At 43.7% G+C, this 23,510-nt stretch overlaps 1 protein-coding gene across 1 annotated transcript in view; it reads right to left on the minus strand.

Moving 5' to 3' along the window:
- Positions 1–8,032: 8,032 nt before the first annotated feature.
- Positions 8,033–23,510, minus strand: part of UBA6 (ubiquitin like modifier activating enzyme 6) — a 101,730-nt gene continuing 86,252 nt past the window's right edge. Inside the window, exons 31-33 of the mRNA XM_044304561.1 lie at positions 19,330–19,417; positions 16,768–16,862; positions 8,033–13,428 (exon numbers count right to left, since the gene is read on the minus strand). Of these exons, the coding sequence (XP_044160496.1) occupies positions 13,293–13,428; positions 16,768–16,862; positions 19,330–19,417 (319 nt within the window). The 3' untranslated portion in view covers positions 8,033–13,292. The remainder of the gene's footprint in view (positions 13,429–16,767; positions 16,863–19,329; positions 19,418–23,510) is intronic.

Here is a 23,510-nt window from a genome sequence, read left to right on the forward strand (position 1 = left end):
AAAAAAAATGGTTTGGGTAAAAGTTATAGCATTTACAAACTATGGTACAAAAATGTGAATTTCCGCTTTTTGAAACGGCTCTGATTTTCTGAGCACCTGTCATGTTTCCTGAGGTTCTACAATGCCCAAACAGTAGAAAAACCCCACAAATGACCCCATTTCGGAAAGTAGACACCCTAAGGTATTCGCTGATGGGCATAGTGAGTTCATAGAACTTTTTATTTTTTGTCACAAGTTAGCGGAAAATGATGATGATTTTAATTTTTTTTTTTTTTTCTTACAAAGTCTCATATTCCACTAACTTGCGACAAAAAATAAAAAATTCTAGGAACTCACCATGCCCCTCACAGAATACCTTGGGGTGTCTTCTTTCCAAAATGGGGTCACTTGTGGCGTAGTTATACTGCCCTGGCAATTTAGGGGCCCAAATGTGTGAGAAGAACTTTGCAATCAAAATGTGTAAGAAATGACCGGTGAAATCCGAAAGGTGCACTTTGGAATATGTGCCCCTTTGCCCACCTTGGCAGCAAAAAAGTGTCACACATGTGGTATCGCCGTACTCAGGAGAAGTTGGGGAATGTGTTTTGGGGTGTCATTTTACATACAGACGTGGACAAAATTGTTGGTACCCTTTGGTCAATGAAAGAAAAAGTCACAATGGTCACAGAAATAACTTTAATCTGACAAAAGTAATAATAAATTAAAATTCTATAAATGTTAACCAATGAAAGTCAGACATTGTTTTTCAACCATGCTTCAACAGAATTATGTAAAAAAATAAACTCATGAAACAGGCATGGACAAAAATGATGGTACCCCTAGAAAACACAGAACATAATGTGACCAAAGGGACATGTTAATTCAAGGTGTGTCCACTAATTAGCATCACAGGTGTCTACAACCTTGTAATCAGCCATTGGGCCTATATATATGGCTCCAGGTAATCACTGTGTTGTTTGGTGATATGGTGTGTACCACACTCGACATGGACCAGAGGAAGCAAAGGAAAGAGCTGTCTCAAGAGATCAGAAAGAAAATTATAGACAAGCATGTTAAAGGTAAAGGCTATAAGACCATCTCCAAGCAACTAGATGTTCCTGTGAGTACAGTTGCACATATTATTCATAAGTTTAAGATCCATGGGACTGTAGCCAACCTCCCTGGACGTGGCCGCAGGAGGAAAATTGATGACAAATCTAAGAGACGGATAATCCGAATGGTAACAAAAGAGCCTAGAAAGACTTCTAAAGAGATTCAAGGTGAACTTCATGCTCAAGGAACATCAGTGTCAGATCGCACCATCCGTCGTTGTTTGAGCCAAAGTGGACTACATGGGAGACGACCAAGGAGGACACCATTGTTGAAAACGAATCATAAAAAAGCAAGACTGGAATATGCCAAACTACATGTTGACAAGCCACAAAGCTTCTGGGAGAATGTCCTGTGGACAGATGAGACAAAAATCGAAGTTTTTGCCAAGGCACATCAGCTGTATGTTCACAGACGAAAAAATGAAGCATATCAAGAAAAGAACACTGTCCCTACTGTGAAACATGGAGGAGGCTCTGTTATGTTCTGGGGCTGCTTTGCTGCGTCTGGCACAGGGTGTCTTGAATCTGTGCAGGGTACAATGAAATCTCAAGACTATCAAGGAATTCTAGAGAGAAATGTACTAGCCAGTGTCAGAAAGCTTGGTCTCAGTCGCAGGTCATGGGTCTTGCAACAGGACAATGACCCAAAACACACCGCTAAAAACACCCAAGAATGGCTAAGAGGAAAAAATTGGACTATTCTAAAGTGGCCTTCTATGAGCCCTGACCTCAATCCTATTGAGCATCTTTGGAAGGAGCTGAAACATGCAGTCTGGAAAAGGCACCCTTCAAACCGGACACAACTGGAGCAGTTTGCTCATGAGGAGTGGGCCAAAATACCTGCTGAGAGGTGCAGATGTCTCATTGACAGTTACAGGAAGCGTTTGATTGCAGTGATTGCCTCAAAAGGTTGCGCAACAAAATATTAAGTTAGGGGTACCATCATTTTTGTCCATGCCTGTTTCATGAGTTTATTTTTTTACATAATTCTGTTGAAGCATGGTTGAAAAACAATGTCTGACTTTCATTGGTTAACATTTATAGAATTTTAATTTATTATTACTTTTGTCAGATTAAAGTTATTTCTGTGACCATTGTGACTTTTTCTTTCATTGACCAAAGGGTACCAACAATTTTGTCCACGTCTGTATACCCATGCTGGGTGAGAGAAATATCTTGGCAAAAGACAACTTTTCCCATTTTTTTATACAAAGTTGGCATTTGACCAAGATATTTTTCTCACCCAGCATGGGTATATGTAAAATGACACCCCAAAACACATTGCCCAACTTCTCCTGAGTACGGCGATAGCAGATGTGTCACACTTTTTTGCTGCCAAGGTGGGCAATGGGGCACATATTCCAAAGTGCACCTTTCGGATTTTGCAGGGCATTTTTTACACATTTTGATTGCAAAGTTCTTCTCACACATTTGGGCCCCTAAATTGCCAGGGCAGTATAACTACGCCACAAGTGACCCCATTTTGGAAAGAAGACACCCTAAGGTATTCCGTGAGGGGCATGGCGAGTTCCTAGAATTTTTTATTTTTTGTCACAAGTTAGCGGAAAATGATGATTTTTTTTTTTTTCTCTTTTTTCCTTACAAAGTCTCATATTCCACTAACTTGCGACAAAAAATAAAAAATTCTAGGAACTCGCCATGCCCCTCACGGAATACCTTGGGGTGTCTTCTTTCCAAAATGGGGTCACTTGTGGCGTAGTTATACTGCCCTGGCAATTTAGGGGCCCATATGTGTGAGAAGTACTTTGCAATCAAAATCTGTAAAAAATGACCGGTGAAATCCGAAAGGTGCACTTTGGAATATGTGCCCCTTTGCCCACCTGGGCTGCAAAAAAGTGTCACACATCTGGTATCGCCGTACTCAGGAGAAGTTGGGGAATGTGTTTTGGGCTGTCATTTTACATATACCCATGCTGGGTGAGAGAAATATCTTGGCAAAAGACAACTTTTCCAATTTTTTTATACAAAGTTGGCATTTGACCAAGATATTTTTCTCACCCAGCATGGGTATATGTAAAATGACACCCCAAAACACATTGCCCAACTTCTCCTGAGTACGGCGATACCAGATGTGTCACACTTTTTTGCTGCCAAGGTGGGCAAAGGGGCACATATTCCAAAGTGCACCTTTCGGATTTTGCAGGGCATTTTTTACACATTTTGATTGCAAAGTACTTCTCACACATTTGGGCCCCTAAATTGCCAGGGCAGTATAACTACGCCACAAGTGACCCCATTTTGGAAAGAAGACACCCCAAGGTATTCCGTGAGGGGCATGGCGAGTTCCTAGAATTTTTTATTTTTTGTCGCAAGTTAGTGGAATATGAGACTTTGTAAGGAAAAAAGAAAAAAAAAAAGAAAAATCATCATTTTCCGCTAAATTGTGACAAAAAATAAAAAATTCTAGGAACTCGCCGTGCCCCCCACGGAATACCTTGGGGTGTCTTCTTTCCAAAATGGGGTCACTTGTGGCGTAGTTATACTGCCCTGGCAATTTAGGGGCCCAAATGTGTAAGAAGTACCTTGAAATCAAAATGTGTAAAAAATGGCCTGCGAAATCTGAAAGGTGCCCCTTTGCCCACCTTGGCTGCAAAAAAGTGTCACACATCTGGTATCGCCGTACTCAGGAGAAGTTGGGCAATGTGTTTTGGGGGGTCATTTTACATATACCCATGCTGGGTGAGAGAAATATCTTGGCAAAAGACAACTTTTCCCATTTTTTTTATACAAAGTTGGCATTTGACCAAGATACTTTTCTCACCCAGCATGAGTATATGTAAAATGACACCCCAAAACACATTCCCCAACTTCTCCTGAGTATGGCGATACCACATGTGTGACACTTTTTTGCAGCCTAGATGCGCAAAGGGGCCCAAATTCCTTTTAGGAGGGCATTTTTAGACATTTGGATCCCAGACTTCTTCTCACACTTTCGGGCCCCTAAAAAGCCAGGGCAGTATAAATACCCCACATGTGACCCCACTTTGGAAAGAAGACACCCCGAGGTATTCAATGAGGGGCCTGGCGAGTTCCTAGAATTTTTTTTTTTTTTGCATAAGTTAGCGGATATTGATTTTTTTTGTTTTTTTTTCTCACAAAGTCTCACTTTCCGCTAACTTAGGACAAAAATTTCAATCTTTCATGGACTCAATATGCCCCTCACGGAATACCTTTGGGTGTCTTCTTTCCGAAATGGGGTCACATGTGGGGTATTTATACTGCCCTGGCTTTTTAGGGGCCCTAAAGCGTGAGAAGTCTGGAATATAAATGTCTAAAAATGTTTACGCATTTGGATTCCGTGAGGGGTATGGTGCGTCCATGTGAGATTTTATTTTTTGACACAAGTTAGTGGAATATGAGACTTTGTAAGAAAAAACGAAAACAAAAACAAACAAAAAATTTCCGCTAACTTGTGCCAAAAAAAATGGCTGAATGGAGCCTTACCAGGGGGGAGTGATCAATGACAGGGGGGTGATCACCCATATAGACTCCCTGATCACCCCCCTGTCATTGATCACCCCCCCCTGTAAGGCTCCATTCAGACATCCGCATGATTTTTTTACGGATCCATGGATACATGGATCGGATCCACAAAACGCATGCGGACGTCTGAATGGAGCCTTACAGGGGGGTTATCAATGACAGGGGGTGATCAGGGTAATCACCCCCCTGTCACTGATCACCCCCCCTGTAAGGCTCCATTCAGACGTCCGCATGATTTTTACGGATCCATGGATACATGGATCGGATCCACAGAACGCATGCGGACGTCTGAATGGAGCCTTACAGGGGGGTTATCAATGACAGGGGGTGATCAGGGTAATCAGGGTGATCACCCCCCTGTCACTGATCACCCCCCCTGTAAGGCTCCATTCAGACATCCGCATGATTTTTTACGGATCCATGGATACATGGATCGGATCCACAAAACGCATGCGGACGTCTGAATGGAGCCTTACAGGGGGGTTATCAATGACAGGGGGTGATCAGGGTAATCAGGGTGATCACCCCCCTGTCACTGATCACCCCCCTGTAAGGCTCCATTCAGACATCCGCATGATTTTTTACGGATCCATGGATACATGGATCGGATCCACAGAACGCATGCGGACGTCTGAATGGAGCCTTACAGGGGGGTTATCAATGACAGGGGGTGATCAGGGTAATCACCCCCCTGTCACTGATCACCCCCCCTGTAAGGCTCCATTCAGACATCCGCATGATTTTTTACGGATCCATGGATACATGGATCGGATCCACAGAACGCATGCAGACGTCTGAATGGAGCCTTACAGGGGGGTTATCAATGACAGGGGGTGATCAGGGTAATCAGGGTGATCACCCCCCTGTCACTGATCACCCCCCCTGTAAGGCTCCATTCAGACATCCGCATGATTTTTTACGGATCCATGGATACATGGATCGGATCCACAAAACGCATGCGGACGTCTGAATGGAGCCTTACAGGGGGGTTATCAATGACAGGGGGTGATCAGGGTAATCAGGGTGATCACCCCCCTGTCACTGATCACCCCCCTGTAAGGCTCCATTCAGACATCCGCATGATTTTTTACGGATCCATGGATACATGGATCGGATCCACAGAACGCATGCGGACGTCTGAATGGAGCCTTACAGGGGGGTTATCAATGACAGGGGGTGATCAGGGTAATCAGGGTGATCACCCCCCTGTCACTGATCACCCCCCTGTAAGGCTCCATTCAGACATCCGCATGATTTTTTACGGATCCATGGATACATGGATCGGATCCACAGAACGCATGCGGACGTCTGAATGGAGCCTTACAGGGGGGTTATCAATGACAGGGGGTGATCAGGGTAATCAGGGTGATCACCCCCCTGTCACTGATCACCCCCCTGTAAGGCTCCATTCAGACATCCGCATGATTTTTTACGGATCCATGGATACATGGATCGGATCCACAGAACGCATGCGGACGTCTGAATGGAGCCTTACAGGGGGGTTATCAATGACAGGGGGTGATCAGGGTAATCAGGGTGATCACCCCCCTGTCACTGATCACCCCCCTGTAAGGCTCCATTCAGACATCCGCATGATTTTTTACGGATCCATGGATACATGGATCGGATCCACAGAACGCATGCGGACGTCTGAATGGAGCCTTACAGGGGGGTTATCAATGACAGGGGGTGATCAGGGTAATCAGGGTGATCACCCCCCTGTCACTGATCACCCCCCCTGTAAGGCTCCATTCAGACATCCGCATGATTTTTTACGGATCCATGGATCGGATCCACAGAACGCATGCGGACGTCTGAATGGAGCCTTACAGGGGGGTTATCAATGACAGGGGGTGATCAGGGTAATCAGGGTGATCACCCCCCTGTCACTGATCACCCCCCCTGTAAGGCTCCATTCAGACGTCCGCATGATTTTTACGGATCCATGGATCCATGGATCGGATCCGTAAAAATCATGCGGACGTCTGAATGGAGCCTGACACGGGGGTGATCAATGACAGGGGGTGATCAGGGAGTGTATATGGGTGATCACCCCCCTGTAAGGCTCCATTCAGACGTCCGCATGATTTTTACGGATCCATGGATACATGGATCGGATCCGTAAAAATCATGCGGACGTCTGAATGGAGCCTGACAGGGCGGTGATCAATGACGGGGTGATCAGGGAGTGTATATGGGTGATCACCCGCCTGTCATTGATCACCCCCCTGTAAGGCTCCATTCAGACGTCCGCATGATTTTTACGGATCCATGGATACATGGATCGGATCCGTAAAAATCATGCGGACGTCTGAACGGAGCCTGACAGGGGGGTGATCAATGACAGGGCGGTGATCAATGACAGGGGGGTGATCAGGGAGTTTATATAGGGTGATCAGGGGTTTATAAGGGGTTAATAAGTGACCGGGGGGGGGGGGGTGTAGTGTAGTGTAGTGTGGTGTTTGGTGGGACTGTACTGACCTACCTGAGTCCTCTGGTGGTCGATCCTAACAAAAGGGACCACCAGAGGACCAGGTAGGAGGTATATTAGACGCTGTTATGAAAACAGCGTCTAATATACCTGTTAGGGGTTAAAAAATTCGGATCTCCAGCCTGCCAGCGAGCGATCGCCGCTGGCAGGCTGGAGATCCACTCGCTTACCTTCCGTTCCTGTGAGCGCGCGCGCCTGTGTGCGCGCGTTCACAGGAAATCTCGCGTCTCGCGAGATGACGCGCCGATGCGTCCAGGAGGAGAAAAGCAACCACCTTCCGGACGCATCGGCGCGTTAGGCGGTCCGGAGGTGGTTAAAGTTGACAGTCTGCAGATAAGGCTGAGTTCACACGGGCGTGACAGATTAGGTCCGGATGCGTTCAGTTAAACTCTCACCATTTTGCAAGCAAGTTCAGTCAGTTTTGTCTGCAATTGCGTTTAGTTGTTCAGTTTTTTCCGCGCGGGTGCAATGCGTTTTGATGCGTTTTTCACGCGCGTGATAAAAAACTGAAGGTTTACAAACAACATCTCCTAGCAACCATCAGTGAAAAACGCATCGCACCCGCACTTGCTTGCAGATGCAATGCGTTATTAACGCAGCCCCATTCACTTCTATGGAGCCAGGGCTGCGTGAAAAACGCAGAATATAGAACATGCTGCGATTTTAAAGCATTGCAGAAGTGATGCGTGAAAAAAAACGCTCATGTACACAGCCCCATTGAAATGAATGGGTCAGGATTCAGTGTGGGTGCAATGCGTTCACCTACTGCATTGCACCCGCGCGGAAATCTCGCCCGTGTGAACGCAGCCTAAAGCACATCTTGATTGTTTCATTTCAAATCCATTGTGGTGGTGTATAGAGCCAAAAATCTTAGAATTGTGCCCCAATATTTATGGACCTGACTCTGTTAAAAAGCAAAGAAATACTAAAAAAAAAAAACCTGGGCTCCTGCCTTCTCAAACAGCTGATCCGCGGGGGTCCCCCGCCGGTCAGATGCTGATGATCTATCCAGAGGATAGATCATCAGTTTAAACAAACTGCAAAACCCCTTTAACTGCTCATTTGCCTATGGATTAAAGGCAATGGATATCATTACATTTAGCTGAGCTAGCCCTGAAAGGCAATGTGCCTGGCTTAACAGCGAATTTCCTGGTGACAGATTCCCCTTAAATGGGTTTTCTCTTCTCACCGTTACTAAGGCGGCAGGAGACCAAGTCCTGACCACCAGGGGGTCTGGAAACGGCACAGTGGGCCAGCCCTGATCAGTTTCAGTAGCTCCTATTGTAGTGCATGGGAGTTACGGAAACAGCATAACATAGCAAGCTATGCTGCTTCCCGAGCTCAGAAACAGCATAGCTTGCTGATACACAATTTGATAAAATCTGATCAAATAAAATGTTGAATCATTAGTCATAGATATCTAGGGAACATGTATTTATTGAGGTCTAGGCAGGGTGCTGGATCTCAAAGAGACCAGTCATGTATTGAGACTTACTTGGAAGTACACCATAGTATGGAGACTTATTGCCAATGCCCAATGGGAAATAAATATGCAAAGAAGTATCTCCCAAGAAACAGAACCATCTTGCTAGTGCCACTTTGTGGAAGAGACTCCCTATGAGTCAAATCCAACTTTCCAACAAGCCTTGGGATTTGACAAGGAAATATACAGACAAGCCAGATACCCATCTGTAGACAGCTGTTTCGGGGTGCTTTCCCCTCATCAGTGCAATGCCTTGAGTGCAGCTTAGGCAGGGCGCAGGATCTCCTTAAAGAGAGCAGTCCTGTAAGGAGACTTATTGGCAGTGCTCCAAGATATGAAGACGCATTGTTTGTTCTCCATGGGAAATAAATATGCAAAGAGGTATCTCCCAAGACACAGAACCATCTTGCTAGTGCCACTTTGTAGAAGAGACTCCCTAAGAGTCAAATCCAACTTTCCAACAAGCCTTGGGATTTGACAAGGCAATATACAGACAAGCCAGATACCCATCTGTAGACATCTGTTTCGGGGTGCTTTCCCCTCATCAGTGCAATGCCTTGAGTGCAGCTTAGGCAGGGTGCAGGATCTCCTTAAAGAGAGCAGTCCTGTAAGGAGACTTATTGGCAGTGCTCCAAGGTATGAAGACGCATTGTTTGTTCTCTATGGGAAATAAATATGCAAAGAGGTATCTCCCAAGAAACAGAATGATCTTGCTAGTGCCACTTTGTGGAAGAGACTCCCTATGAGTCAAATCCAACTTTCCAACAAGCCTTGGGATTTGACAAGGTAATAAACAGACAAGCCAGATACCCATCTGTAGACAGCTGTTTCTGGGGCTTTCCCCTCATCAGTGCAATGCCTTGAGTGCAGCTTAGGCAGGGTGCAGGATCTCCTTAAAGAGAGCAGTCCTGTAAGGAGACTTATTGGCAGTGCTCCAAGATATGAAGACGCATTGTTTGTTCTCCATGGGAAATAAATATGCAAAGAGGTATCTCCCAAGACACAGAACCATCTTGCTAGTGCCACTTTGTAGAAGAGACTCCCTATGAGTCAAATCCAACTTTCCAACAAGCCTTGGGATTTGACAAGGTAATATACAGACAAGCCAGATACCCATCTGTAGACAGCTGTTTCTGGGGCTTTCCCCTCATCAGTGCAATGCCTTGAGTGCAGCTTAGGCAGGGTGCAGGATCTCCTTAAAGAGAGCAGTCCTGTAAGGAGACTTATTGGCAGTGCTCCAAGATATGAAGACGCATTGTTTGTTCTCTATGGGAAAAGAATATGCAAAGAGGTATCTCAAGAAAGTCCATACTAAGAAGGGGCAAGCACCCTGAAACAGCTGTCTACGGCTGAATATCTGTATTGGTTATATTCTCTTGTGAAATCTCACGGCTTAAAAAAAAAACAACGGATTTTGACTCTTAATGAGCCACTTCCACAGTGGCTCCCTAGGGGCGCTATCAAGATGGTTCTCTTTCTTTGGACACACCTCTTTTCATATTTATAGAGGCCAAAATCTTTACTGATCACACTGAGACAGAAACCGAGAAATGGATCAACAAAATTATTCCAAATCTGTATCTTTTAAACAAGCCCACAGGAAAATTGGCCTAGTTAGGCAACATTCACATGACAGAGAAAAATGGCCGTCACGTTACCGTTTTAAGACAATAGTAATCTATGGGGTATTCCCACGTCAATTTTTTTTGAAGGCCGGAGAATAATAGCCTCCAAATAGAACATGTCCTATTTTGTCTGTTTTAACAGACCGACATCCCCCACAGAATCGAAACAGAGGCCAGCATTCTGAAATGCTGCAGGTAGAGTCCACTGGGCATCTTCCCTCTAGCTTCGGCCAAGCTGGGCGGCCCAAACTGGAACGTACAGTTATCCCTGTTCCTCTTTTTAGAACTATGGGAAAAATGTAACTTTTTTTTATTGGTTGTTTCTCAAAAAAGAATCACTGGAAAATAAACTGGCATTAAAAATGTACTGTTTTGACATTTTTAACAGTCGTTTTTTCCCCCACTGTTGTGTGAATGTAGCCTTAGAGCTCATGCACACGGCCATTCACTTGAAAGGGTCGGCAATCCAGAAGATACGGTGCCTCAGCACGGAGCGGAAGGCCAAGGAAGCTTCCAAGGCATTTTGGCTCGTGCCTCAGCACCGCAAGAAAATATAACTTGTGCTATTTATTTGCTGTGTGGACGGATCACAGACCCATTCAAGTTGAATGGGTCTGCATCTGCCTGCACAAGCCACACGGACGGTGCCCGCGCATTGAGGACCGCAATTTGCGGTTTCCTATGCACGGACCGGGCGGCACACGCTAATGTACATGAGCCCTTACATAGAACCTTAAAGGGACACAGACAGAAAGAAACAGTGACAGGCTCCCTCAATACAATGAACTAGTAACAACTCTGAAAACAAAGTGAGGAATTAATACGCCTGTACTGATCAGAAATGCACTCTAGTAAGATGCCAAGAGAAGTGTAGACAACAAAGTTATGGCCTTAAATAAACGTTCCCCATAGTAACTGTCCCTTCCAGTTTTTGGCCACCCAGCTTGACAGAAGCTAGAGGGAGGATGGCCAGTGGACTCTTCTCCCTGCAGCATTTCAGAATAACATACAGTATTGTAATGAGATGCTGGCCTCTGTTGTATGCTGCCTATGGCCCCTTTACAGGCAGTGGTCACTACTTTTACACTAATGATTTATAAAGCTGTGTGTCCCTGCCTGAGCTCAGATCTATAGCACTGTACTGATGGAATTATTTCAGTACAATTCAGTAGATCCGAGATGGGGTAGGGACACACAGCTTTATAAATCACTATAATGTCACCCAGTCAAAGGAGGTGTCCATAACGGGAAATCATGGTCCCACATGGAACATGTTTCCCGCAGTGGACACACTATTCTGGAATTAGCCGGTATAGTGGGCAGATTATCAGCTTTCTATATGGTTGGCACACCCTCTTTTTCTCTTTCAAGTGGTTTTAATATGAAATACTTTTTTTTTTTTTTATGCCAATCAGACTACAGAAAGGTGGAAGGTCTGAAAGGTGGAACTCTCAAAGATTCAGAGAGAAGAAGATACATTTGTATGGGAGTTATCATAAAAGAAAGTTATGATAAAAGTGAGACAACCCTATTAAGAAATTCATTAGAAATTTCAGAATTTTATGTTGGGAAACAAATTGAAATGTGAACATAAAAGTAAAAGGACCTTTCAAAGCTGTTCACTCTTACCATGCCCTATTTTAGCCGCTGAAATGTATAGTTGGACACCTGCTAAGGTGAACTGGTTGATCTGCTACTGTAAGAATGTGATCTACGTGCATAGAATTCATACAGAACACACATAAGCATTTACCAAGACATGAATAAAACAAGATTAAATGGTTTGTGTTTATGCATGAACATCACCGCCAAACTAACGTTACACCACTCCATCATATCTTAAAATACTAAGGCATTTGAAGGGTCAAGGACTTAAAATACCCTTATGATGTACAGCCGGTTACGTTATCCTGTGTAAGTATATGCTGTGATCTTGCTCAATGAAACCAGTATAAAAAAGAGGGAATAGAAGAGGGAAAATGTTGAGAGCTGCTGAGGCACAGTACAAGTTACACAGAGTAACGTTACTTTTGAAGACAACCTGTCATCATGAAATGCAATGCAATCTGCAGGCAGCATATTATAGAGCAGGAGGAGCTGAGCAGATCGATATATAGTTTTAGAGGAAAAGATTCTGCTAAACTTTTACTTTATTCATTTAAATCTCTGCTATTTCTGAGCTCGGCAGCCAAGTGGGAGGTCTTATCAGTGTGTATACACAGACGGCTGTCAGACGGACCACCCCCATAGCCCCATTCACACAACCGTATTTTTAGTCCGCATCGGATCCGCATTTTTGGAGGATTGGATGCGGACCCATTCATTTCAATGCGTCCGCACAAACCTGTAAAGCACATTGTATACGTGTGTCCTTTCTGCAAAAAAGATAGAATATATCCTATTCTTGTCTGTTTTGCAGACAAAAATAGGCATTTTTACAATGGATCACCAAACAATGGATCACCAAAAAAAAAAAAAAAAACGCAACACAGACGTCATCTGTATTTTTTGGCGGATCCGCATTTTGCGGACTGCAAAATGCATACGGTCAAGTGAATGCAACCTTATGGGAAATGACTTAGAACAACCTCCTCCTGCTCTATAACATGCCGCCTGCAGACTGCACTGCATTTTCATGCTGACAGGTTCCCTTTAACTTTGTATATACATAAACACATACATACAGAGCTGGACGATCTCATGTGCACATACTGACTACAAGGCACACAGACGTATTATTACTTTATAGTATTCTAGCACAATCCACTTCCATCATTTCAGGAACGAGGTACAGTACAAATCCCACAGTACAGTCCCCAGTAGTCGGAATTCTCCTTCCTGTTTTTTTATTTTTTTATATTTTCCTGTTTTTTTTTCTTATGACTTTTTTGGGGTTACAGCACAGAATATTGCATCCAAACATCCTGTAATCCAGTTTAAAGAAACGCATACAACAAAGCAAGGGGAGACACTACAGGTACAGATTCCACTATGCAAATATTAGTGCAAATCACTACTTCCACTGATTCCTTGTTGTTAAGGCTTCACCCTGTTGTGACAAGTAGTACCAACACATGTGGAGGAGAACGTCAGCGCTGTTAATTGCTTTCCTTGTTAAAGTAATATCTGACAGGGGGCCCAGGTAAATCTTCATCTTCATCAGTCTCGGGCGCAAAGGACACGGTTAGGTCGACGTATTTTCTATCAGCTCCAGCCTTTACAAGCTTGTGCATCCTAAAGTAGAAAACAAAGAAAGGGCTCAATAACTTTACTGGTATAATACCGACAGCGGCGTACACAGATCTCATAGGGCCCAATAGCACAACTAAGCATAGGGCCCCACCCAGTTTTCCAGTACGTGTTCGATAATCACTCCCAGGCAATGCAAAGTGTAATGCCTGAGATTTATTACAAATTTAGTTTTAGGTTTTTTTTGGGGGGGGAGTCAGAAGAAATAAAAAAATAATTATAAAAGTCACCATCCACCTCATCCGCTTTATCCGAATTCTATGTCAGAAAAAGTGGAATAGGTGCTTCATAAATATGGCTCTTATTCTGAGCACCATATTTCTCAAGGTATTTACACTGGCAACAGGCATAAATACATTGATAAATCTCCTGCTCCCCCTTCTATTACAAAGCTAGCTGCCTGCAGCCTCCACTAGGGGGAGCTCACTGGATAGGAATTTATCATTTACTGGAATAGATGCTGAAATGGTTCATTTGCATTTTGTTCCCCCAAGTGACAAATGCAGGAAAATGTTCTTGTTAGAAAAAGGGAGTCTAGCACCGGGACCCATAGCGGTTGCATGGTCTGCCTCCGTGGTATGCCACTGAAAACTGGAAACACTGGACCTCAATAACGAAAGCTGCATAACAGAATAAAATGGCTAGGCGGCTCAAAAGTAGTAAAATGGAGTTCTGGTTGCTTGCTATTACACAATTTTGACAAATGCGGCCAACTAATTTAGCCATCTTCACAAAAGCTTTCCTGAAAGCAATAGAACAATGGAGTTGTTCTACTGTCAGCAATGTACTGTGAGCCCTGCTGGCTAATAAAATATAGCTTACAGGGATTTTCCAGGACTCTGATACCGATGACCTATCGTTTTAGGTCATTGATATCAGATCAGTTGGAGTCAGACACCCAGCACCCCCACCAATCACCTGCTAGCAGAAGCCAAAGAATGGGGACTGAGTAAGTCCAACTTCCGGCATTCCTCTTGAATGTTTCTGTGCATGCTGTCTCTCCTGTAGTGGCGGTGCAGTGTAATTACAGCTAAGTGAATCATGTGAATAGCCGTAATTATCCTGCACTGCCGCTACAGAGTAGTACAGCACGAGTGCCACCGTCCCTTCAAACAGCTGATCAGCAGGGGTGTCAAGAGTCAGACCCCTGCCAAACTGATATTGATTTCATTTTCCAGATTTGGGCACTCCCCGCTCCCCTTGACTGACAGGGACGGGCATCATCATTGTCCTCTTGTCCGGCCCTGTAATACAGCACATCTCCTACAATCAGCAGTACGATTCCTTCAGCTTGCCCCACTGCTGAGTATGTGGCAAAAATGTCACCCTCTAGCCTGAAGAGGAGATAGTATTTTCTCTTCTGGTTTGGGGGTGACATCATTGGCACATGCACAGTAATGATCTCAGCAGTGGGGCAAGCTGAAGGAGATGCACATGCACCGATTCTAGAAACAGATTTTCACCAGAAAAGAATCGTTTTTAATTAGTAGGATCATCGCTACCAGGCATTACGTCAGGTTTAATGGGGTCAATCCTGCTGACAGATGCAATTTGAATGGTCGCCGTGCTTTCAACAAACTTTGTATGAATCAATAGACTTTATTTATCACATTAAAACATCCAGACCAACATGAGAGACGCAGATATGTTTTGGACAAAAAAGTGTGTACTGTCCTTAATCATTGCTTAGTCTCTCCGATCGGTGGGCCTGTTCACTTCCCCATGCAAATGCCTGTGGTTAATATGAATCAAGATTGACTCTTAGGAAATGAAAGTGTTAATTTTTCCGATTATCCAGGTTGTGAATACCTGAACAGAAAGTGATGTTGGTTTTAAAAGGGGTTGTCCAAGTTATTTTTATTGATGAACCATCCTCAGGATAGGTTATCAATATCTGATCGCCGGGGATCCGACACCCAGCACCCAAGCTGATCAGCTGGATGATGAGAAGGCGTACGCTGTGCCGGCACGGCCTTCTCTTCATTATTTACCTGCTCGCTGTCGCATCCGCACCAGTGAGCAGGTGTAACTACACCTAAGCCGTCCCAGTCATTTCAATGGGACAGCTCGTTCCTATACACAGACCAGAGAGACTAAGATCAGATTAAGGACAATACACAATTAACTGTCTGAAATGAATAAGCGTCTATCTCTCTTTTGCTGTGATGAATAAACTTGGATGCTTTAACAAGTGCTGGAGTTTTACACCATTGTGGAATCAGTGGATTGTACCTGTGACAACTGAGGATCTGCCTCCCCGCACCATCATTTGAGGTGAGCCAATCTCCTACTTCCCTCTTTTTGAATTCATCTGAGGCATCCCTTTAACATAACACAGCCGAGTCACATTATAATAACCAGGGTAACTGCCATGTGCAGCATGGACAGCAACTAGATGGCTGGAAGTGACTCAATAAAGGTCCTGGTAGGAAGTCACAGGTATCTGGAGCCATGCTGACTGCAATGCGTCCTACAGCTGCTGGAGGGTACGTAGGAGAGGATCCACAGAGTGAACATGACGATCGGGGTGACAGATGCTCAACTGGGTTTAAGTCTAGGGAATTAATGAGCCAGGGTGGCATTTGGAAGTACTGGTCATACTCTTAATGTCAGCCATTTCTAGCCATATGACATGTTGCATTGTCTTGCTAGATAATCTCATCCTCTCCAGGAAAGACAATCAGCTTGTATGGGTGTATCTGCCACATGGATGAGTGGGCATAGACCATAATACTGCTCTTCCAGCAATGGTTGTAGGGTGTCTGTTCTCCAATGTTTACAGCCTCACACGCCAACATTAATCCGTTTGATAAAGGAGAAAACGTGACTCATTGGAGACAGCAACTTTTTGCCAATCAGCAGAGATACCATTCTGATACTGTTGAAAAAACTGAAGCCTTTTCTGCCGATGCAACGTCGTTAGCAGAAGTAGAGTGACTAACCTTCTGCTTCGGAGCCACATATGTGGTAGAGTTTGCCGATCCGATGTTTTAGACAAATGTCTGGTAGCCCCCTGGTTTATTCTGGCAATGAGCTGCACACTGTAGTGTGTCAGTCCGCCCTCACGCAACTTCATAGCCAACATTCACCAGCACAGTTTCAGAAATACTGCCAACAGGTTGCTGATCCCTGGCCTATCGTAGACCTTAGATACCCACCAAGCCAGCTCATGACATGTGACTTCCTTCATGAGTTGCTTGCTGCTGTAGAAAGTGGTCATAATAATGCAACTCAACTGCATATGTCATCTCTACACATTAAACATAGGCCAAAACCTGATGTGAACACAGCCTTATGCTTATTTTTGGCCAGAGCAATACTTACGTAAGTTTCAGTCTTTTAGCATGACCAGGCATAACTGGGATGTATAACATTTTGACTCCTTGTACAACCATGGTTGGTTCTATTCCATACTGTTCCTGTGAAAAAATGCACAGATATACCCATTGGCATTTGCAGCGGTTTTAAACAAACTAAGTTATTTCAATTGATCCCTTATAAAACATAATTTTGTACAATTCAAAAAACTGACAGCTTCCACGTCCTACCATGTTAGACCTGCAATCTAGTATCCTGCACTATGCCAACATGCTGAAAGCCAACTTTAGGACTGTGCAAGGACTGTCGACAACCTGCTAAAATACACTGCTGTTGTGCCCTTTTTACTTCCATTGCTTTCTAATTGCAGTGTTACTATGGAAACAAAGCTACAGGCTCCAAAGGGAAAGTGGCGTAGCGGCTCATACCAACCAATGATATTGCAGGTCTCATTTTTCAGAGACTAGATGGAAAATGAAACCAGTAACCTGATTGGTTTAATGGTCAACTGCACGATTTTCCCTTTCACTAGTTTAATAAATCTCCCTCGCTGTATCTCACATTGTAACATTGCAATATATACACCTCGAGAACCATTCTAGAGAACTACAGTAGGTAAAATAACGAAGATCACTCTTCTACTATATAACCAGTACTACATCGCAGTTGTACCGTATAACCAGAGCACAATCAACAGAAGTGACACAGATCTTCCTCAATAGGCAGTTCTAGGAAGCGCAAATATGCAAGTACCTGTATATTCACAGTCCATATGATACAAATGGTACCTTGTTCATTCACGTCAATGGCGTGATCTCTATTCCTATTGTTACAACTAATGTACATATACAAATGAAGAAGAGGTTCGGTAATAGTTAAACCCAATGCAACCAGTCGGTGTTCTATGAATGAGTTAAAGACCTGGTCAGCTCAGTAACTGTTAAGGTCAGATGGACTTCCTAGTGGCTGTAATAGTAGTTGGAACACTTATTATACACATATAGCCAACTGTATAAGTCAATTAACATTTATGAGGTGTAATTATGCATTGTGGGAACTTTAAATGATAATCACTAGAGTCCTATGTGAAACCATAGAGCACACCTCTTGGCACAGTGATGGGTACCCGCTTCACCCCATGGTGTCCATATGCCCTTGTAGTAATTTCACACCACTATTAAGGTACTGTATCTAACTTGGGGAAGTGAATTAAAAGATTTACATCTAAAACCCATACCAACCTAACATCTTTCACAACTTAGGTTACTTTCACACTAGTGTTCTTTTGCGAATCCGTCTTGGATCTGCAGAAACGCTTCCATTACAATAATACAACCGCATGCATTTGTCATGAACGGATCCGGTTGTATTATGTCTTCTATAGTTATGACGGATCCGTCTTGACCACCATTGAAAGTCAAAAGGTGGACGGATCCATTTTCTATTGTGCCAGAGAAAACGGATCCGTCCTGGCACACAATGTAAGTCAATAGGGACAGATCTGTTTTCTCTGGCACAATAGAAAATGGATCCGTCCATGTTTTGACTTTCAATGGTGTTCAAGACGGATCCGTTTGGCTCTGCTTCGTCAGGCAGACAGTGCAGGAAGCGTTTTGGTGTCCGCCTCCAGAGCGGAATGGAGACAGAACGGAGGCAAACTGATGCCTTCTGAGCGGATCCTTTTCTATTCCATTCAGAATGCATTAGAATGCAAACTGATCCGTTTTGGACCACTTGTGAAACCCCTGAAGTGATCTCACAAACGGAAAGCCAAAACGCTAGTGTGAAAGTAGCCTAAGACTCTGAAGCAAAGTACCAGTCTAGACCAGGGCCATCAGTTGTTGGGGAGGCACAGCTGGGCAGAAGGTTTAGGCAGAAGTGATCACTTTCTGTACAGGACTGTTTTGAGTGGTGCCAATCTCTGGTTTATTAACCTGATTCCTTCATCTGTTTGTTTCAGTGTTCAGGAGATACATTTTATGACAGACTGAGGTCATTTAAAAAAAAAAAAAAAAAAAAAAAAAAAAAAAAAAAAAAAAAGCTTCCATGGTCAAAGATTAATACTGAGGTCCGGGCATCACTATGTTCTGCCTTAGAAGGCCTTAGTTTAAAAAAAAAAAAAAAAAAAGATTAAGAAGTCGCCGTCTACCCAAATCGACAGCTACAGCACAAATCTCTCTCTCTCCTGGCGCATTGATTTTCTATAACAATATGTAAAATGAGAACAGACTGTTTTGGTCCTTCACAGATACAGTGCCTACAGATCCCTACCATGCTGTTTAAAATGCTATTTCTCATGCCATTCTAGCCATTGGAAAAGTGGCTGGTTTACTGCGATGGGGGCTTGCCCTACAACTTTTAGACAAAATTATTAATACTTAAGTCAGAAAATGCTGGCGTTTTGTCTACAGCAGGCGTACATTTCATTTTCTAACTTAAGCCCAGTTTAAAATGGGACAAATTTATTAAACAGGCGTACTTCTTTTAATAAATTTGACCCAAATTACTCCAATCTTTTTTTGGACTTGCATGTGAAAGCCAGTCTTGATAAACGTGGGCTAGTCTTACTTTCACAGCATTGATGAAATCCAGAAGTGTAAAGTCTGCATTGCCGTAGATAGTCCATCTGTCCCAGATATTAAAAGAAATGTCATTTCTGCAAATCAGAAAAACAACTATGTTATTACTGGGAACCATTTAGTTTCACATTCTCACTATTTTAGCCACTTCTTGACATGAAAATCAGACATTTCCAACAATTTTTACTCGACGCAAAACGTCTAAAATAAATTTGTATGAACTTAGGAGAATATATTAAAATTTTACTTCCCAAATATTTATATTGTGTAATTTATCAATTTTCATATCGATTTTGAAAAGCTTATAAAATATATTATATGTTCTGTCAATAGAAGGCCCTTATTTATCTAGCACAGTGATGTTCTAATGGTGATAGAGAATCAGTTCTCACCTCTCCTGTGTTCTCTCCTGTCCTTATATTATAGACAGTGATAAGCAGGGTGTTCTAGTGGTGATAGATAATCAGTTCTCCCCTCTCCTGTCCTTATATTATAAAAAGTGATAAGCAGACAGTTCTAGTAGTGATCGATAATCAGTTCTCACCTCTCCTGTCCTTATACTAGAAACAGTGAAAAGCAGGGTGTTCTAGTGGTGATAATCAGTTCTCTCCACTCCTGTTTTCTCTCCTGTCCTTATACTAGAAACAGAAATAAGCAGACAGTTCTAGTGGTGATAGATAATCAGTTCTCACCTCTCCTGTCCTTATACTAGAAACAGTGATAAGCAGGGTGTTCTAGTGGTGATAATCAGTTCTCCCCTCTCCTGTGTTCTCTCCTGTCCTTATACTAGAAACAGTGATAAGCAGGGTGTCCTAGTGATGACAGAGAATCAGTTCTCACCTCTCCTGTCCCTTACGCTAGGTATCATCATGCTGCTCTAAGGCCCTTCGTTACAATGCCTGAAACTGTGCTGCACATGGTCAGTAGTAAGTTCTTCCTCCAAAGACCAGAGGACGAAGTTCACCACCGGGCACACCTGCAGTAATCTCAAAACTGCTAGACAGAAACAGGAATATAGCTTTAAAGGAGTTGTCTGAGAATAAGTAACCTTTCACAGGTGCCCGCAACCTGCCCCTGCTGTGTAAAGAATCATACTTACCTACAGCCAGTGGCATACCTCTATTAGAGGCAGACCACACAGCTGCTATAGGGCCCATAGGCGAAGGGGGCCCGGCTGTGGAGGAAATGCTCTGCCCCCTTATTACCATTAGTATAACAGCTCTGGTCTAGAGTACTTGCCAGGGTCTCTGGCTCCGCCTTCCAGCTCTCCTCACTGCTTCTCCTCAGCAGGCTGTGCTCTGGCTTCCCCCCTTCCCCCAGCAAGACCCGGATCCTACCATGAGGAGATGCCTCTAGCAGCAGCCTGCACATATCCTCAGGGGCTGCACTGCTGAGGAGAGGCCAGTTTTGCAGAAGCTACAGCAGGATGTGCTGCTGCCATCAGAAGCCTCCCCAGTGCTACCCTCCTCTGTCCTGGCACACTGCAGAGTCCTCCTCTGCTGTTATGTAATCCATGTGCAGCAGTCTGGATAAGAGAAGGGGGGAAGAGAGCCTGCTGCACTGCCTGCTGAGGAGAAGATGTCCTCCCATCAATCCTGACTGTTTACCCTGGAGACCTGCTCAGAAGCTAAGTGTGTGCCAGTATAATATATGTGTGTTTACATATATGTACATGTGCTTTGTAATCTACTGTATTCTGTACATACGTATGTGCTATATGTGTGAGTAAATGTATATATATGTGTGTATATAAATATATATATATATATATATATATATATATATACACACACATGTAGCAGAGTTAACCCACACTTGATGAGTTTTCACATTAAGTTAATGCGTTATGAGTAGTGTTGAGCAAACTTGTGTTTCAAGTTCAGCGTACAAAGGTCGGGTTTTCTAAGAATTCTGTAATGGATTTTGCTACCATGGACCATACGGAATTCTATGACAGCATCCACCACGGAAGCCTATAAAAGGCTTTCTGTATTGCATTCCATCATAATAGAAGTCTATGCTGGTCATGCTATTCCGTCATAGAATTCCGTTATGGTCCGTGGTAGTGGAATCTATAACGGGATTCTTAGATAATCTGAACCTTCAACCTACAAGTTCACTCAATACTAGTTATGACTGTGACTGTTAAAGGGGTTGCCATATCCCATTCTTCCCCCACTCAGCCCCTCTGACATTTCATGCTCCAATGCTCTCCCTTGCCTTCCGCAGGGCAATGGCTTTTTCTGCAGATCCGGTGACGTCACCAAATCTCCAGAAAAATTCTCCAGATTCAGCGCAGTGCAAGGGAAATGCTCCGATGCTCATGTCACAGGGGCTGAGTGCGGGAAGAGGGGGATATGTCCGGGGTTTAGCTTGGAACCCGGACAGAATAAAGCCATCTGATCGACTTTGATGCCGTATTAGTCTTCGTTCACATCTCTGGTGATCGGCATCTGGTACAGAACATCCTGCCAGAGTTCACTAATCCACCACTGCTGGATTCTGCCCTTCTCAAGTAGAACAGTTTTTGTCAGGCCGAAACCCTGCTGGTATTCAGCCATAGTCTATTGCAGACCTCCAGGATTAGACTATTAGGATAGTCACCTGAGATATTAATGAATTAATGAGGCATTCACATTCAGTTTTCCATTCTTCTGATCCGTCAGAAAATGAGATAAATAACAAAGATCCTGTATTTTAAGCATCCGTTGTGCTCATTTTGCACCCTCTTTAGCCATTTCCATCTGAGATCTTTTTTTTTTTATGTAAAAAAAAAAAAATTCTACACAAAGTATTTTTTTTTCTCCGTCTAAAATAATGTATCTCAGATGGAAATGTCTAAAATGGATCCAAAATGTGCACAACTGATGCTTAAAATACAGGATCTGGTTTTCTTTATTTTTTTCTTCTGACGGATCAGACGGAATACTAACAGTGATGTGCACGTGGGCTTGGGCGGTAGTGCTATATAGTACATTATACCTACTAATGTCACCCCTTGTGTACATGCTGTTTTGTAAGCACTCCCAGGTTATCAAAAACAGTAGTAATGTGTAATGTAGCACAAATGTACCTACATAAGGCACTGTTCATGGGTGAGCGAGGGGAGGGGCTGGGGTAGAAGGTGGGAGGGACCAGGGATGGGTAGTCAGCGGGGTTTGGTAAGGACCATGGGGGCCCAATTCAGAAAATTGCTATGGGGCCCAATAAATTCTATGTACACTCCTGCCTATAGCCTGCTCTAGTTCTGTGTGTCCATTATCTGGTCCGTGTCTTAAAGGGGTTGTCTCATCATGGACAATGGGGGCATATCGCTAGGATATGCCCCCATTGTCTCACCTATATCGAGAACGGGGCCCCGCAAGGTGGTGGCTAGAGGACTCCGGTCCGGCCACCACCAAGCCGGCTGCCCTCAGAAGTGAATAGGAGCATACCGCACATGCGCGGCCCCCGCTCCCATTCATTTCTATGGGGCTGACTGAAATAGCAGAGCCAGCGCTCGGCTATTTTCGCCGGCCCTATAGAAAATGAATGGAGGGCGGCTGCGCATGCGCCATCCTTCACTTGCGGGCCTCCGTTCTTGATATAGGTGCGGGACCCGCACCTACAAGACATTGGGGGCATATCCTAACGATATGCACCCATTGTCCATGATGAGACAACCCCTTTTAAGTGGTGATGTGTCTCTTGCCACAGAAAATGTAAATAAGCCTCGGACCAGAAAACAGACACACGGGAGACAGCACACATGACCAGAGCTGTATGAATATTTCCATAGCAGAGGAAGACTCAGACCCTTGTAAAAAGTTATTTATTCCCAGACAACCTTCCTATGGTAGTTTTGAACATAGCAGCTCCACTTTTTAGATTTTTTTGTTTTGTTTTTATTCCCTTTTAGACTTGCACGTGATTCTTTGCATTTCCAGGCCATACACACAGTATATAGCTGTTCATAGATTTCCTAAAATTTATAAGTGTATGACAGAGTTTTACAGTTATTCAATGCATAGCGCTTTGCATACTTACTACATTACTAAATTACAGGACTTTAGAAAATATCAGGGATTTCTGAAATTTTATTTCAATAAATATATGGTTACGTTCTATCTAAGCAGCCTGATTACTCAGAGCCCTGCTTGTACATTTAGGCACCGATTTTGTGCATTTTTG

The sequence above is a fragment of the Bufo gargarizans genome, chromosome 1 (genome assembly GCF_014858855.1).
Source record: "Bufo gargarizans isolate SCDJY-AF-19 chromosome 1, ASM1485885v1, whole genome shotgun sequence".
Classification (NCBI taxonomy): domain Eukaryota; kingdom Metazoa; phylum Chordata; class Amphibia; order Anura; family Bufonidae; genus Bufo; species Bufo gargarizans.